This window comes from Pleurodeles waltl, chromosome 11, assembly GCF_031143425.1.
Source record: "Pleurodeles waltl isolate 20211129_DDA chromosome 11, aPleWal1.hap1.20221129, whole genome shotgun sequence".
Lineage (NCBI taxonomy): Eukaryota > Metazoa > Chordata > Amphibia > Caudata > Salamandridae > Pleurodeles > Pleurodeles waltl.
In genome coordinates, this window is record NC_090450.1 from 139805389 (window position 1) to 139824700 (window position 19312).

The window sequence follows — 19312 nt, forward strand, 5'->3', positions numbered from 1 at the left end:
ATCCCTATCTCGGTAATTGAGCAGGCGGGCTATTAATGGGCAGGGGTGCGCTCCCGGTGGAGGGGGCCTGCCCGGCTTTTTGTGTGCCTGTTCCACCAAGAAGAATTTCTGTATTTTGTCCGGTAGAACCGTATCAGTCAGCCACTACTCCAGGAATAGTTCTGCGTTGGAGCCCTCTACTCGCTCCCGGACTCCAGACGGATATTTCTACGCCGCGACCTCCCCTCTACATCCTCCGTAGACAAGTGAAGCATCTTCTCTTGAAGTTCCTTCATGGCCGGGTGCCACTCAGCCACTTCTTTCTCTGTTTCAGTGACTCTCTCAGTCAGCGTGCGGTGGTCTGCATGTAGTAAATTAACATCAAGTGTCACAGGGTCAATCTTCGCCTCCAGAGTGTTTTTGGTGTCCAATATGGCCTGTACCACCTTTTCAAATTGCGATGTGTGAATGTGTAGCGTGGCAACCATTTGCTGTAGGGCCCACAGGTGAGGCTTCTGGGGTGGCCATGGTCGCCGCCGGTGTCCTAGCAGGCTTCGGCTTGCCCATTCAGACACTGAACGTTGGGGCAGTCCCTGAGGGGTTGCCCTTCTAAGAGTGCACCAGTCGGCGTGGCGCGAACCGCGGCCGTCATGGTGGTGGAGGCGAGCGACCCCCAGAGAATCGACAGAACACAACGAGGGCTCTGGTCACCGCCGAGGAACACCACTATATAGGGCTGGTCGAGGTCCGTGGCTCCCGGGGTGGTGCGCGCCTACGATAGTTTGTGTCTTCCAAACTGCAGTACAGTCGAAATGTAGTGCTTCACAGACGCATTACGATATCTCCATTGGGGAGGCACAGAGACTATTCACTGGGCCCCTCGATCTGGGCCCAACAGAGTTTCACAACTCCCCCCAGACCGCAATGCCAAGTCGTGTCCACTAGCCCCTGGCTGCCGAGTCGAGCCTCGATGGACCCGAGCACTGCCATGCCCTTCGGGTCACCAATCGTGTAGCAGGCACTTCCTCCACTCGAGGCTATGAACGTATAGCACCTCTGCTGCTCGGTGCGGCACAGGCCGCGGCCCAAAGAGTGCCGCCGAGGCTCAATCCCCAGGTCTCGATCCTCCATCCGCGCGGGTGCGGGACTACCACACGCCTCCAGTCACCGCCTGCGTCAGGTCCCTCGCCCCTCAATTGCCTCCGGTCGCTCACCTCAGGTGGGGCGGCATCTGGCCCCAGCAGCGTCCTCCCACGCGCTCCCCTGAGCTGGCGCACGTTGTCACAGCGGGCCACATAGGCTTGGCACACACCGCGCCGTAGCTGCGGCGTAGTTTCCTCTCCTGATCATTCCCTGCCACTGCTCATCACCTTCTGAAGCGGTCCGGGGAGACAGGATTTGCGGCGATCTGCCGGGGGAAGCCGGTGATTGCCTGGGTGCAGGAGATTTCGTTGGCCGGAAACGGAGCTCTAAACTACGCTGCCACTCCGGTTGCCATCTTGGCCATGCCCCGGATGAAGACAGACATGGTTGTTCTAGCACAGTTACTTACCTAAATCATCTAAAAGAAGGGTTTGTGGGACAGAATATAGTATAGTGGGGGGGGCAGTGGGCAGAAGTAAAGGAATAGAATAAAGAAAAATGCTGATTTGAGTAAGTAAGACTTGTACTTTTTCTTAAGGAAAATTTAGATATGAAGCCTAGAATTCATCTAATAATCTTCTAATAAACCGTCTCTAATTATCCAGTTGTTTAGCATTACAAGATGTCTCAATCCATCTATGGAAAAAGATGGGCCTTTTTGCAACTTAATCGAAAAGATTAAGGATATTTACGACTTCGTAATACATAAATTGCAAGAATGTTTTCCTAGATCATAATATGCTGAAAAATAAGTCTAGATAGCAATCCATCCATGTATGTCTAGATCTGTCGTTTTGCTTTTTAAAGTATACTTGAAGTATACTTTGCCAATAGTTTTATTATCATCACCACTCTAATCATATCCACATAAGCTGTATTGTTGATACATCGAGATCCTTATTAATTACATACTTGTCTGTTTCCTTGATGTCTGTTTGGCTGAGTCTACTTTATTATTGTTTTCTGATTATCAAAACCATTGTTTACTTTCCATCTTGTTTTTTATTAATAAATTGATCTGTGTGCCCACCAAACTCTTAGCTAGGCAAACGCTAAAGTTATGTCTATCTAAAGAAATGCCATGCTGTAGAAGTCCCTACTTGTATTGTACCTAATAGATAACTGTGTTTCACTCTGTGATAAATTGCACTCTGTTTGACTACTGTACCCATGTGCCCCCGATGCTCAATGTAATTTATATAAAATATTGTGCATGTGAACTAATAATAGTATATTCCTGTTAGAAAGTGCTCTGATTCCAACACGGCATTGAGTGCTCTTAATAAAACTAAGCACATATAATAAAATAATCAACAATGATTCAAATATCCAGGCTGCAACATGTGCAAAACCTGGCTTCAATGGTTGCACATTACCTGAGAAATTGGGTCACATTACAGCAGATCACTACTTTATCTGACAGTTAACCAGTGCTTCACATGCAAGATAGCATGATTGGTATTTAAATCTATTCAGAGAACTGCTCCCAGAATATACACAGGAAAAGAATGCCAGATATGTGGCAATTATACTCTTGGGTGAAGCAATCTCTGTTTCCAACATATTTCCAGAACTAAATTCTAACAAAAGTTGAATCTTAAGGCTCTCAGACATCAAGGAAACAACAGTGTTGATTTTGAGGAAAATCCTTAAACAGTAGTTTTCAATGCCGATTGTGTACTCTAATGTATAATTTCTTGTTTGTTTTTGCAACACAATATTTAAGATAATTTTGTTATTTCATGTCTCATGCCACAGAACACTCAGTTTGTGTCACGTGGCCTATAAATAAAGTCAATAAATAAAGAAGTAGATGTCTACTTTTTTTGCCATTAAATTGTTGAGTTGCTCATGCTAAAAAGAAAACATGAAATATCCTAAATAATTATCAGTACTCTTACTCTAAATCCAAGCCTTCCTCATAAAAGTACAGCCTCTTTGATGGGCCTTCCGACCATGCATCTAGAACCTTGGTATTAACAGGAGGTGGAATTCAGGTACAATCTTCTTATGCGCCATGATAAGGTAGGCTTAAATTTAAAACAGGGAAATGTGATTTTGTGTGAATCATAATTGAAAAAACACATTTTATGGGGGTTGTAGTAAATCCCTAAGGTGTGGGCACACCTGATAGATGGAGGCCTGTTATTTGAAGGGCACTGAGAGGACAATGTATCGCCAGATTTCCAACAGTAATGTCTCAAATAATTATTCTTAGTTTTTTCTTCTGAATTGTTGACAGAGACAGCAGAGGATGGTCACCACTTCATTGTGCAGCCAGCTGTGGGAATCTACCTTTGGTGAAATTCCTTATCCAAAAAGGGGCATCGGTCAATATGAGAGATGTCTGCAGCTACTGCCCGCTACATAGGGCTGCACTAAACGGGCACACAGAAACCATGGAATATCTCTTACAGAATGGCGCCTCACCAGATATGCTTACATCTTCTGGAGAATCAGCCCTGATTATAGCTGTGGCCAGTGGTCATACATCTGCTGTGAAGGTATTACTTCAATACAAAGTCCCCTTGATTATTAAAGACAATAAGACGTGGACTGCAATGCAGTGGTCTGTCATAAGTGGCCACGAAGATGTACTTGACCTGCTTGTATCGGTTGGGGTTTCATTAGAAGAAGAAACCAGTACTGGGAAGACACTCCTGCACTTGGCAGTCCTGGCAGGCTGTTTCCAAACCACAAAGTACCTATTGAGGAAAAAGTTGGATGTAAACACCACTGATGAGGATGGACAAACTGCAATTCACATAGCAGCAGAAAATGGAAATGAGGAGGTAATGTACAAACCAGAAAAGATGTTTTTGACTCCATGTTCAGCTAATCCACCCAGATTTCTTTTACGATTTTTAGCAACACCTTTCGAAAGATTTACATTGGTGTAGGAGGAAAGAGTTGGTAACATAAGGCGGTGAGTGATTGGTACATTGTCTGGCCTTGGTAGTCATTTCCCTCTATATTATTAAACCCCTGGTCAATGCAGAGCATCTTGTTCTCGGGTATTAATCACACATTACTGCCATGCATGCCATCTCTCAAGTCACCAGAAAAAAAGTTGTTACCTTCTACCGACTCTTCTGTTGAGAATGCTGCTATTCCTAATGTTGTTTTAGGGTATGTTAATGGCCTTTCTTCACTAACCTTTTATAAGCATCTTTTTATTTACATATGTATTTATTTAGGCAAATACAGTGCAGCCCAAGGAGATAGTTACCATTCTGGTGGTCCAGGCACATCTTTGAAGTGAAAGGTTCAATGAAGAGTGCAAACTCCATAGGAGATGGAGAAGTATCTGTACCTTGTGCCAGGGCACACTGAAATTGTTTCTCCTCTGAATCCATTCAATGCGTTCCAACAAACTGGTGACCTGATAGCATATCCCCCCCTACTCACCACCAGTGTTAAAAACCTGAGGGTAAGGTTTGACTCTGACCTATCATTCAGGCTGCATATTCTTAATGTCTCAGCAACTTGTTTTGGGCTGCAAAGAACTTTGAAAAAATGTATTGACTTCCTACCCATAACTGCTCATAAGACAGTGATACATGCCCTGATCACTCTGCAACTGGATTGCGGCAATTCCTTCTTCTATGGTTCACCAAAATACCTTATATAACTCCTCCAGATTATCCAAAACACAGCAGCAAGGACAGTACTAAAGCTTAACAGAATGAGCTTGAGGTTGCAAGCTCTTCGAACTTTGCATTGGCTCCCTATCCATTAAAGGATCCAAGTTAAAGCTTTGACGCTAGCCCACAAAGTCTACAGAGGAACTCGGCTGTTATTCCTGAGAAAGAGGATTATTCCTGACATACCAAAAAAACTTCTCCACTCCTCTAATGCTCATTTACTGGGAGTCCCAAGGTACAGCATGACCAGCGGTGGTGGCAGGATATTTTCCATTCTAGCTCCCTCAGAATTGAACCAGCTCTCTTCTTAAGAATGTAAGGGAACAAATGTGGATTCCATAAGCAAACTAAATCCTGGCTCTTCTTCCGGCAAGATTACTAGTCAGACCCCCTTTACATGCATGTCATTCTGCATATTAGAGGCACTGTATTTACGTAGCTCCAGAACACCCCATTGCATCCTGGTAAATGCAGTACGCTTACTTCAAAGTTGCTGTAGCTTTTCCCCAAAGTTGGTGCAGGTATTGTTGTCATCTCTAGACATGTGTTTTTTGGTTTAGCCCTTCATTAGTAGAGAGCATAGAAAAGTAATCTAGGTTTGCTGGTATGCTTACTTCAAAGTTGCTGTAGTTTTTCACCAAAGTTGGTGTAGGTAGTGCTGTTATCTCTAGACGTGTTTCTGGGATTAGCCCTACATCAGTAGAGAGAAGAAGTAGTAGAGAGCAGAGAAAAGTCATCTAGGGTTGCTGGGTTGCTGCCCATGTCTTCGTAGGTCACAGTACCATTCCACAGGCACACAGGTGCATCCCAGGTGAGCTTGTCAGCTCATTGGCCCAAGGGAGCCTTTTAAATACAAGGGGGGAGGGAGCACACAACCTCTCATCCAACCACAGTTCATCCCATTGCATCCTGGTAAATGCAATATTCTTACTTCAAAGGTGCTGTAGTTTTTCACCAAATTTTGTGCACATAGTGCTGTTATTTCTAGACATGTGTTTCTAGTTTTAGGCCTTCATCAGTAAAGAGCAGAAGCAGTAGAGAACAGAGAAAAGTCCTCTGAGGTTGCTGGTCTGCTTCCTAAATCTTCACAGGTCACAGTACCACTCCAAAGGCACACTGGTGCACCCCTGGTGAGCTTGTCAGCTCATTGGCCCAGGGGAGCCTTTTAAATACAAGGGTGGAGGGAGCACACTGCCTCTCATCCCAGTACAGTTCACCCCATTGCATACTGGTAAATGCAGTACGATTACTATAGTTTTTCACCAAAGTTGGTGCAGGTAGTGCTGTTATCTCTAGACACATGTTTCTTGGCTAACCCTTCATCAGTAGAGAGCATAAGTAGTAGAGAGCAGAGAAAAGTCATCTGGGGTTGCTGTTATGCTGCCCAAATCTTCACAGGTAACAGTACCACTCCACAGGCACACAGGTGCATCCCAGATGAGCTCGTCAGCTCATTGGCCAAAGGGAGCCTTTTAAATACAAGGAAGGAGGGAGCACACTGCCTCTCACCCCAGCACAGTTCACCCATTGCATCCTGGTAAATGCAGTACGTTTACTTCAAAGTTGCTGTAGTTTTCCACCAAAGTTGGTGCAGGTAGTGCTATTATCTCTAAACATGTGCTTCTGGGTTTAGCCCTTCATCAGTAGAGAGGAGAAGTAGTAGAAACTACAGCAAATCTGACGTATGCACACTGCATTTCCCAGAATGCAATGTGGTAAACTGTGCTGGTATGAGAGGCAGTGTGCTTCCTCCCTCCTTGTGTTTAAAAGGCTCCCTTTGGCTAATGATCTGAAGAGCTCACCTGGGATGCACCAGTGTGCCTGTGGAATGGTACAGTGACCTATGAAGACTTGGGTGGCGTACCAGCAACCGCAGATGATTTTGTTATGCTCTCTGCTACTGCTGCTCTCTACTGATGAAGGGCTAAACCCAGAAACATGTGTCTAGAGATAATAGCACTTCCTGCACCAACTGTGGTGAAAACTACAGCAAATTTGAAGTAAGCATACTGCATTTACTGGGATGCAATGGGGTAAACTGTGGTGGGATGAGAGGCAGTGTGCTGACTCCCCCTTGTGTTTAAAAGGCTCCCTTGGGCCAAGGAGCTGATGAGCTCACCTGGGATTCATCTGTGTGCCTACTGGGTGGTACTGTAACCTATGAAGACTTGGGGAGCATACCAGCAACACCAGATGACTTTTAAACACAGAAACATGTCTAGAGATAACAGCACTACCTACACCAACATTGGTTAAAAACAACAGCAAAGTTGAAGTAAGCATACTACATTTAACAGGATACAATGGAGTAAACTGTGCTGGGATGAGAGGCAGTGTGCTCCCTCCCCACTTCTGTTTAAAAGGCTCCCTTGGGCCAATGAACTGATGAGCTCACGTGGGATGCACCGGTGTGCCTGTAGAGTGGTACTGTGACCTATGAAGACTTAGGCAGCATACCAGCAACTCCAGATGAATTTTCTCTTCTCCCTACTACTTCTGCTATCTACTGATGAAGTGCTAAACCCAGAAACACATGTCTAGAGATAACAGCACTACCTACACAAACTGTGGTGAAAAACTACAGCAACTTTGAAGTAAGCATACAGCATTTACCAGGATGCAATGGGTGAACTGTGCTAAGATGAGAAGCAGTGTGCTCCCTCCCCACTTGCATTTAAAAGGCTTCCATGGGCCAATGAGCTGCTGAGCTTACCTGAGATGCACCTGTGTCCCTGTGGAGTATTACTTTGACCTATGAAGACTTGGGCAGCATACCAGCAACCCCAGATGACTTTTCTCTGCTCTCTACTACTTCTGCTCTCTACAGATGAAGGGCTAAACCCAGAAATACATGCCTAATGTTAACAGCACTCCCGGCACCAACTTTGGTGAAAAACTACAGTAGATTTGAAGTAAGCATACTGCATTTACCAGGAAGCAATGGGGTAAAATGTACTAGGATGAGAGGATATGTGTTCCCTCCCCCTTTTTGTTGACCATAAATATCACACTATAATTTAATATTGAGTAGGTCATAGACCCTCTGCATAACCCTGTAATTTGCCTGATGAACCAGAATGGTATTCCCAGCATATTCAATACAAACCATAGATACTTCTAGTTCATCAGGACAGGATTTCCTGACATCGAGAAAAACAGTTATGCCCTTCCTACCTTCATCCTATAGATTGGAAATAGCATCTTTTAGACAGTGGGTTGGGTCTGGTTTTGCTAACTGCCTACCTGGTATAAAACCAGTTGGTTTGGAGCTTGTTACACACTACATAACAGACATCAAGCAGACTGCAGAGTTATACTAACTATCTTACACTTTTTGAGGACTGAGGTAGGTTGATGGGAGCCACACATGACTGGATCCTTAAGTGACTTTGAAAATATGCATACATTCCCTTCTTTAAAATATTCTGGATAAATTCTTGAATTCTATGTAGAATTAACTAATATCTTCCAATGTGGAATTGAAGATTAGGAAATCTGCGTGTGTCCCTTGGTCCCCTATAGAGTTTCATTTAAACATTTTGGAACAGAGCACCTAATGTTTCTTGCCCCATCTTAGGATCTTCTATAATTAAGATTTTTGTAGTAGTCTTCTTGTTCTTTTCCCGCCAAGCCAAAAGCTGTCTTGCTTTACCTCGTTCTTCATGCAGTTTCTGCTTATACAAGGCAGAGTACAGCGGTTGTTGATGATTGAAGATAGTCTGAATTTCACCTGAAACATAGGCCCTCATTAAGACCGCCAGGGTCACGATGGCAGTGGAACCGCTGCTAATGCGGTGGTCTGACCACCCCATTACGACCGCGGCAGCAGCGCAGTGGTTGCACCGCCAGCACCGCCACTTATCCTCCATGGGACGGTGTGGCAGTGCTGGTGGTCCTAATCCGCCAGGACAGCGCTGCAAGCAGTGCTGCCCTGGGGATTATGACTCCCTTCTCTGCCAGCAGTTTCATGGCTGTTCATGCCCTTGTCATAGGCAGTGCAGGGCCCCCTGGGCCAGCCCCTTCACAAAGTTCACTCTCTGCTTTACAGACAGTGAACTTTGTGGCGGGTGCTGGTGCACACTACAACATTGCTGCTGGCTCTATTGTGAGCCGGCAACAATGTTGTAGGCCATTTTCTGCTGGGCCAGTGGCCAGAAACTCTGTTCTCACCCACTGACCCAGTGGGAAACTTGTAATTCGGCCGGCGGGGAGGCGGCTGCACTGTCGGCAACCTATCCATCTGAACTTTGGCGGACAGGCTTTTCTGTCCACCGAAGTCGAAATGAGGGCCATAGTCTGCATACTGTTGTGTAGCCAAAGATGTCTTCTGTATGGCACTTAATCTGTTTCCTTTATTTCTTCCATTCCCTCAATCTCCTTGGTGAAAAATACGCAAGAATAGATTTGCTTTCTATTCTTACTTCTGTTACCGAGGGGAATGATCTGAAATGATGGCTGCTGTGATTTCCCCCCACTTAATTCTAGTCCCTGAGGAGACTAAGAAAAAGTCTAGTCTTGCCTCATTTCCATATCTGGCACTTTTGTGAGTGTTCTAGCATTTCCTAGGGTGTCTTTTCCTCCAAATGGCTTCAGGTTTGAAACCCTGCATTAGCTCCAGTAGCTGATCTGACCACTGTCTTCTATAAAACCCTGCCCGCTCACGAGGATTTGTCAGCGTACTATTGAAATAATTTCTGAAAATAAAGGAAACCCTGTTAGTGTCATTTTATTCTGCAAAAGCCACTTGGGATCATCATATGTAGGTCCATAGTAGTATATTAGTAAAAGAGGTCTTTTTAACCAGGATTTGTACAATGATCTATCTGTCTTTAATATCAGTCTCGTATTTCACAACCTGAAGACCTTGCAGCTGCCTAAATATAATAACAGTCTCATGATGCGAAGATGATGAGCATGCAAATAGGATACCTTTGAGCCAGCTTTATCTTTGCTTTTAGTTGATTTCCCATATCTTTTCTTGCAGATATGTGTATCATGTAGCATGATAATCTACGCCCAAGGCTTAGATTAGCTAGCTCATGAGATCACTATCTTATTCATGACCCAACACCAACATTTTATACGAAGATCATTGAAAATTCTCGTCATATTGTACCCTTGCACTCTATGACTCTTTTCGCCCTCTTGACTTGTGCTCCATTCCTATCCAGCATCTAAATATATTCCATCCTTACCCTCTCCCTCCTCCTTCTGAACATAATAATTAGGAATTTTCATGCATGGTTCTGTCATATCATCCTGGGCACTGGAATCATGTGATCCAGAAGCTGCAGCAATTTCTGCAAAGTTATGGATTTACAGCACTTACGGCCAGATGTACAAAGCATTTTTCAAGTCGCTAATGGTGAATCAGGCCATTTGCGACTTGAAAAATGCTATTTGGAATGTACAAAGCCCAAACTGAGATTCTGTAACTTGCTACTGAATCGCAGTTTGGGTTTTGCAATTCGGTATTAGGAAGGGCCGTGACAAGGGCGTCCCTGCCTAATACCAAATCCAGATGGTATGTATAATTGTTTTGTGACTGCAAATGCGGTCGCAAAACAATCGCAGTTAGCACCAGTTTCAAATTGGTGCTAATCCATTCACAAATGGAAAGGGGTTCCTATGGGACCCCTTCCCCTTTGTGAATGGCAGCGAAAATATTTTTTCAGAGCAGGCAGTGGTCCCAAGGACCACTGCTTGCTCTGAAAAAATGAAAAGAAAACTTTTCATTTTTGATTTTGAAATGCATCTCGTTTTCCTTTAAGGAAAACAAGCTGCTTTAAAAAAAAACAGCTTTATTTAAAAGCAGTCAGAGACATGTTGGTCTGCTGTCTCCAGCAGGCCACCATCCCTTTGAGGGCGGCCATTCCCAATGGGGTCGCAAATAGCGACCTACGTCATGAATATTCATGAGGTAGGTCATTTGCGACCCCATTGGGAATCGCAAACAGTGTCATTGACACTGTTATACATCAGGTTTTGCGAGTCGTAAATTGCGAGTTGCTATGACTCGCAAATTGCGAGTTGCTATGACTCGCAAATTGCGAGTCGCAAAACCTAAATTTCGTATATGTGGCCCTAAATCCCTTACATTCCATGTGCTATGCTGATTTCAATTAATGAAATTGTTCAAGCTCAAATGATTCAAAAGCTGATAAGAAAATGTGCCACATGTTGTGGTTAACTGTTTACCTTTCAGTTGTTAAGTTTTCAGTTGTTAATTGGTTTAATCAAGTGTAAAACTGAAATTAATGTGCTGAAAGGGCAAAATAGTGAAATATTATTTCCCCTGTTCCTTTCTTGCTGGATAATTTAGTCAGCCAGGCGGTTTAATTTAATCTTCTACTTCCACATAATTCCAGTGGTCCTGAAATCAATCTAGCTGTTTTTTAGAGGGGCTACCAGTCCTTAGGATCTAAGGCAATCAAATGATCTTCCTAAAATTGAGGAATAAAGCTTTCACTAAAGTGTCATTTTTGACCTTTTTCATTTATACTTCACATATGTTTTGGCACTTTTTGTATGCCAGTACCAATAGAAACATATTGTCTATGTACCTTGTTAAAATGACAATCATTCATAATGAAGGTGAGGGCCAATAAATTGCAAATATTTTTCAATACAACAGTGTTTTCTGTTGTGAGAGAATCCTCCTTTTACAGGCCCGAAGAACAATGTGGCAGCCGTTTTAAACTGGGTCACTGACACAATATTGTGGTAAAAATATTGCTAACAAAAATATTGTGTCTAAAATATCATTTATCACACTATTGTTTTCCTATACTTATAATGGCAAGTACAATAATATCGGAAAAATATATCATTGACACAAATATCATCCTAAATCATACATAAATATTGGTTTTGTAATACATATACAGTTTAAAGTAGTGACTCTTAAATAATATAGTATGTAAACATATATATGTGTGTGTATATGTCCAAACACAAGCATTGTAACTCCAAAAGAACATGCAGCACGAGCATTATGCAAGGTGATTTATTTTGGCAGCACGACCGTTACCCAATTTGTTTCGGAGACTCCTTTCCTTACTCACAGATCAAGTATAGGTAAACACTTCTTAACCATATTTAAAGTGACAGTGCTATGAACATAAACAAAGGACCGTTTAAATAGTGACATGCTTGAAAGTGAATAAAGCGCCATGTTGGACTACTTTCACTGTCTATTGTACTCAATGTATACTTTCTAAGCAAAACAGTTTTTTTCATGTATTCACTCTTGTTAATTGTGCTAAAAATATGTATACACATAAATTATTGCACAAATGTAAGGTTTTGCTCTGAGTACATTATACTATAAATAAGGTTTAAATGACAGTGATAAAGTGCATATCATAAAAGTCCAAATATTTTACATTTTATGATAAAAAACTCCCTAATTGTGCCCAAGTGGAGATATGTTTTATCACAAAATCAAAATTATTGTTACAATTCACATTGCATTGAACAATTTCATTATCCATACAAGGATAAAAATCATAATTTTTAAAGATGTTTCCAAATATAACTTCAGTTCCTAATATGAGATAGAGTAACGTCTGGCACAAAAACTATATTAAAAACCAGGAAGAAATGCAATCATACTTTCATTTACTCAGTAGTACACCATTGATCAAAAATCATCTGCTCTATAACTATCAAACTTAAACTTAACTTTCAAAGTATGAGCTTGCACTGCACCATTTTCATACACCTGTAAAGAAACACATAAAATTGAGTCAATTAAAATCAGAGTGGAACCACTTCACTACTTACTAGTGTAATATACAAGCTTTGTACATTAAATATTTTGGACAATATGTAAAAAATGGGAGAAAACAATTCTCTCAAAAGAAAAACAAAATGATTCAATCTAAATGTAAGTTTTGTACTGAATTTAGTTATATAGAGTGATTCTAAGCGCATCCATTTGAGAGTTCTATTTTCCCCTCTGATAGTGGGTGATATTCTGTTGAGTACAATCATTTGCAATTGAGTAATGTCACTAGGGTGAAATTCTTTAAAGTACCTTTCACCAGGGTATTGTTTGTCATTATTCACAATTTCTCTGATGTATTCTAACCCTTTTTCCTGCTCTTTGTGGCCAGTAGTACCAATATAGTATTTATTACAACTACACTTTAGACTATACACACAAAAATCGGAGTTACTATTCCTACTCCAAACAGCGCGACAGTAGGGAAAGTGTTGGACTTCAGAGGGATTCAATTTACTATTCTCCCTCTGATCTAAGCAACAGTAGGAAAAGTGTTAAACTTCAAGTACTATTGCTACTCCAGTTAGGGTACAGGAAGGGAAGTTTTGGACTTCGGCGGAGTTAGAGTTACTTTTCCTACTTCAGTCGACTTCAGTCATAGAAACGGTAGGGGAAGTACATCACTTGAAACACATTAAGTATCTGAATAACTCTGTTAATGTCAAAGTAAACTCGTAATATAAATATTAATAATTAACAAATAAAAACATATATATGTATATGTATTAAAAAATAAAAATAAAAAATATATAAATGAAGAAAGGAAAAAATCAAACTGCCTATAAGATAAAATAATTAGTATCAGATTTTATTTCAATTAATACATAAAAAACAATTGAAATAGCATATCATAACACAAACTACTTACCATATAATAAATGTAAAATGTTGTTAAAAAAGATATATATATATATATATATATATATATATATATATATATATATATATATATATATATATACACACACACACACACATATATAACTGAGTGGCGGTCACCACTAGGTGATTATAGTTAGGACCTAGTTTCTATATAAAAAGCGTTTTTTTACTTGCCTATATCTTTGTCGCTCCTTGACGAATATTCACAAAACTTTCCAAAACAATTTGACAGTCATGTCAGCTGCTGTCTGGAACATTTCGGGGAGGTCGATCCATGGGGAAGAACAGGGAAAAAGGATGGGTCCCAAATCACATTTTCCCCATTAATTTTTCCATAGGGATTTTGAACAGTAATAGCGCCAAAACTACTTGACGGAATTACACCAAAATCGGCAGAAAAGTGGGTCCTGGACCAGAAAGTGACCCTGTTTTGTTTTTGTGTAAATCCGTTCAGTAGTTTTTGAGAAATTAAGGTGAATTTTTTTTTATCTATTTGATTCATGACCCCTCCCGATCTTGTGCAGAGATCTGATTGGCTGCCAACACTTCAACCAGGAAGGGTTGGCAGCCATCTTGCGACTCGGTAGCCGAGTCCCAGAAAAAAAATGTAAAACAAAAGGAAAGGGGCTGGGGTACAGACACCCTGACCCCTTAGATCTGGTGGTGGGGTCCCAGAGTGACCCCTCTCATGGCTTAAAGCCTTTTTTTTTTAAACAATTTGGCTAGATACGTGGCAGATTCATGGATCCAACAAAAGTTTTTTTAAAACCAAAGTGCGGGCTTGCTTTATGTTTATTAATCCCCTGGGTGGGCCAAGTCCTGAAAGCATTCTTTTTGTTGAGTGTGGGGTGGCCCCGGGGACACCAACCCCCTGGGGTGAAATGGAAATTATGTGCAGGGGGTGCACACCACCCCCCCTGCGCTCTGGGGATCACCACTTCCCTGGGGTGAAATTATTTTTAGGTGTGGGGAAGGCCCGGCGGCCATCACCCTCAGCCTCGGGGACTGCCACATCTCCGGGGCTTCAATTACTTAAGAAGCAGAGGGGCCATCCAGGACCCCCTGCTGCCCTGGGGATCACCACCTCCCTGGGGCATAGATAAAAAAATAGAAAGCTGCAGCCCCAGGGACCACCACTTCCCCGGGGCTATGCTTATTGGATGGGGGCCCGCCTCGAGGAGCCACTGATGGCCTTGGGCACTATCCCTCCCCAGTGCCAGCTCCTGCTATGTCCCAAGTTGTCCAGCCCCCAGGACATAGCTGTTTGGTGTGGCTTGGCTGCAGCTTTGAAGCTGCAGCAAAGATACAGCAAATACTTCGGTTTTTGACAGTGGGGCCTGTCAAACAGGTCACGCTGTCAAAAACAAAGCTTTCATCTTTGTCCCCTGCACTCATGCAGGGAACAGAGATGAAATGCTTCAGCAAGCAGGGAGCTGATGTTAAAAACAGCTCCTTGCTTGCTGAAGCAATGACACCGCTAAGTAAGCCTTGAGGCGTACCATGCATTTACAGATAGACCGTAAAGGGGACTTTGCAAAATTTTAAAAAATCAAATAAATATTTAGGCCCTTGAGGGCTCTCTTGCAGTCACAGATAGCCCAGAAATGGGCTAAAACAAAACTAAAAAAGACAGCAATAGCTCAGAGTGAAAGACACATATTCACTGAAAAAAACAAGAGTTAGGTGGGCTTTATTATTAGGCTCACATTATAAACGTAAAAAACCATAGAAATTCCCCGGTTACACTTAGGGTTAGTTCAAGTAACTATAACTCATTCCCAAAGGTAACTATAACTTGCGCCCCCGCCAAGCACAGTTTTTTCATAAAACATTTTACTGGAAATATTACATTGATAGTATCAGTGATGTTATCAAAGATGTCATGAGTGCCATAATTTGTGGGGTAATTAGCAGTGCATGGCGAGGGTGCAAGTGCAACAGCTATGTCCCGGGGTGGGCACCCTGGGACATAGCAGGAGACCATCATGGGGGGTGGCGGTCTCCTTGGCCAGTAATGGCTCCTTGAGGGGACTTGTGCAGCCCCCTCCAACAATCTATTTAGTCCTAGGGAGGTGGTGGTCCCTGGGAACTCAGGGGGGCGCACCCCCCCCACACATTATTACTTAAATGCCCCGTAGGGGTGATGGTCCCCAGGGCTGTGGTGGGCGAGCCCCTCACACTGAATTTCTTATTAACCCCGGGGAAGTGGAAGTCCCTGTGGCAGCGGGGGCTGAACAGGACATGGCCCACCTGCAGGCCTCAGAATTATCAAGTGAGGGAGCCCACGCAAATTGCAGTGAAAATTCAAACAAAAAATGCTTTCTAACTCTAGGGAAGTTTCTCTGGGACCCCAGCAGCATAGCTAAGGGGTCAGGATTTCCAGGGTTCCTACCCTGACCCCTTCTCCTTTTTTTTACTTATTTTTTTGTGGAACTCGGCTGAAGCAGAGTCCCAAGATGGTTGCCAACACTTCCCAAGATCCTAATCAGTGTTGGCAACCAACCATAAAATGACGGAAGCACCGCCAACAGGCTGGCGGTGCTTCCTGGCCTATTACGACCGCGGCGGAAGCGCCGCGGTCACACCGCCGGGGCCGGCGGTATTCCGCCACTTTTGCCCCGGCGGTGATAATCCACCTGGGCAGCGCTGCTTGCAGCGCTGCCCAGGGGATTATGAGTCCCCGACCGCCAGCCTTTTTCTGGCGGTATGAACCGCCAGGAAAAGGCTGGCGGTACGGGGAGTCATGAGGCCCCTGGGGGCCCCTGCACTGCCCATGCCACAGGCAGTGCAGGGGACCCCTGACAGGGCCCCGTGCAGCTTTTCACTGTCTGCATAGCAGACAGTGAAAAGCGCGACGGGTGCAACTGCACCCGTCGCACGGCTGCAACACTGCCGGCTCCATTTGGAGCCGGCTTCCATGTTGCGGCCCACATCCCCGCTGGGCCAGCGGGCGGAAACTTGGTTTCCGCCCGCCGGCCCAGCGGGGATGTCCAAATGGGCACCGCGGGAGTGCGGCTGCATTGGCAGCCGCCCGCCAAAGTTGTAATGACCCCCATAATGTAAAAAAATAAACTTTATATTAAATTACATTTAATTTTATGAATTTCCCACCCTATGCCCCTACAAACCCAGGAGCCTACACCCTTAATGAAACTCAAATCAGTTTTAAACAATTTACATAATTAATAATAAATTAAATAATTAATGAACAATTGACAAATTGTTAATTATTTTTTAATTACCGTCCTATCCTATACACCTAAAAACACAGCGGCCTGCACCGAAAATATAACTAGAATAAATCTGTATTAAACAATTTGCATAATTAAAAATAAGTTACATAAATAATTAACAATTCATAATTCATTCTTAATTAATTATTGCTTATTTAACTTCCCACTATACCCACTTACAAACCAAAAAACCCTTTGGTACATTATAAATTACTAATAACATTTCATTAACAAATTCTAAATCAATTAATATAATATTGCAAAATGTATTTTAGCAAATTAATAATACATATACAAACAATAGTAACACATTAAATTAACATAATAACTAAAACACATTAAAATAATTAATAATGATAATTTTTACAACTATAAAACTTTAAATGATATTAAAAACAACTATATTCTTCAAAGTGATATTATTTCCCAAATAACTGATATGCTTGACAATTATAATTTTGCCTCAAAATATTTTTGAATCACGGTGTAAGTTTTTTCTAAGATATTTCTGTCTACCAATATTTTGAACTTGATATTTTGTCTGTATACCACATTAACAGTTCTGATGGAATTATTGTAGTCCTACATGTTTTACTAATTAAAAAAAATAAACACTGTAAATGTTAATGGAAGGTCCACTTTACTGATCTAACGTGAAACTGGCTTCTGAAACATTGAGCCTTTTATTTAGTAGGGATCTTCATTATCCTGAGGACTAATGCTTCCGATCCCAGACCAGCACTGCTCCTCTTCTTGACAAGTTCCAAAACCTCCAATATAGAGAAACTTTTTTAAAAGCAGGCCACCATGGATGTCTTAAAGTAATGATTGAAAAGGATCATTAATAAGTGACTTGGTTAATGAATAAAAAGAAAAGCTTGGGACATGATCTGTCGAGCTGGAGCCACGTAATTTGGTAAAGCCTAGTACGAGGCACATTTAGCCTCAAGGTAATTATGGCCATCAGTAAATAATAGTTTAATTACCCCTTAGTCCATGCTCTTCATCCCAGTCTTTACCGAATGAGGACATAACAAGCCCTAATAAAAAGGAATAAACAGTGCCTAAAATGCTGCACACATGTATCAATTTATTGATAAACGAAAATACCTTACAGTTAATTCTTTGCAGCTTTCAAAACACCTGAAGCAAAATATACAGAATCAGAGCCACTCAGATCTAGCCTGTAAAGCGAACACACTTGTTTAGATTGGACCAGGTGGTTCCTCTGCATATTTCTTGAAGTCATGCACCAGCTGCTTCCATCCACGATTTTGAAACTGATCTAGATGAATACCCCTGCACTTGTTTTGGAACTTCATGCTGTTGATAAATATGCTTGAACTATAGCCTGCTTGACCCACCTCCTCAAGGTTGCCGTAGTCACTGTTTTGTCTTTGTCAGCTGTGCCACAGAATACCAAAAGCAAATTTAATGTACGGATATCCTTTGCCCTATTCAGATAGATCATGAATGATTACAGACATCTAAACCTGGAGGTACTGAACTTTCATTTTCTTCCTCAGAAACTGGCAAGAAGATTTTCTGGGCAAAATTAATTGCTTCTTTATCTCTGGTATGAATTGAGGATCTGAACTCATAACCATCCTGAACAGTAAGACTTGAAACATGGATAGTTAATCACTAAGTATCCCAATTCACCTGATCTCTTAGCAGACATTATTGCTACGAGACAAGAAACTTTCAGAAAGAAACACAAGAAGTATCCGCTTAGACCATAGGTTTAAAAGCAGCTATAAACCATTCAAAACAGCCAGCAAATCCCAAGGTAAGGTATTAGCGTCAATATTTTCAGGAGCATATAGGCTACAGAACTATCTTTGTCATGCTTACATTAGTCTCCCTGAATGCTTTAATTGCTGCTCACTGAGAGGAAATTGTGGAAGGTACTGAACTCATAACCATCCTGAACAGTAAGGACTTCAAACATGGATGGTTAATCCAATAAGAAATCACCATTTACGAAACAAGGATTTTAAAAGGATCCCATGATTTTGCAGCCAAACCTTTATCAACACACCATTTTGCAAAATGCAACCTGTGTTCAGAGAATCAGAAAGGGTTGACTGTTTCCTTGACGTTTGAATATTTAATGCTACCTCTTTGGAATATCCTGTGGTTGGGAGGCAACTTGGCAGTTTCCAAGCTGTCAGGTGTAGATTTAGCAACTACTTCCTTGACAAGATTGCGAAGTGAAGAGGTGATGCGCTAACAGGAAGTTTAAAAGAAGGTAGAATCTCCAATTGCTCCAACACTAGAAACCATGAGCGACAAGGTCAGTATGGGCTATACCAATCACTTCCACTTTCTCCCAATGAATCTTCTGAAGTACCTTGGGGAGGAAGGGAGTTGGAGGAATGGTATACAAAATGCTGAGAGGGCAAGGTATAGGCAGACCACCCACTGTTCAAGCTTCCTGGCACCATGTGTCTGAGAAGAACTGTGGAAGCGGAGCATTGGTTAGTGATACAATCAAGTCTAATCATGGTCCCCAAAGCAACTTCACTATTGATATATATATATTCCGCTTTATTTTGGAACCAGACATAGCCTTGAATAAACCCCAGACTCTCTGTGACTGAGGGACTGAGGGACTGTAACTATTGTTCCTTTTGTGCCATAAC

At 42.2% G+C, this 19312-nt stretch overlaps 1 protein-coding gene across 1 annotated transcript in view; it reads left to right on the plus strand.

Moving 5' to 3' along the window:
• Positions 1 to 19312, plus strand: part of LOC138265505 (ankyrin repeat domain-containing protein 65-like) — a 98918-nt gene that overhangs the window by 52182 nt on the left and 27424 nt on the right. The window contains exon 2 of the mRNA XM_069213287.1: positions 3365 to 3914. Within this exon, the coding sequence (XP_069069388.1) occupies positions 3365 to 3914 (550 nt within the window). The remainder of the gene's footprint in view (positions 1 to 3364; positions 3915 to 19312) is intronic.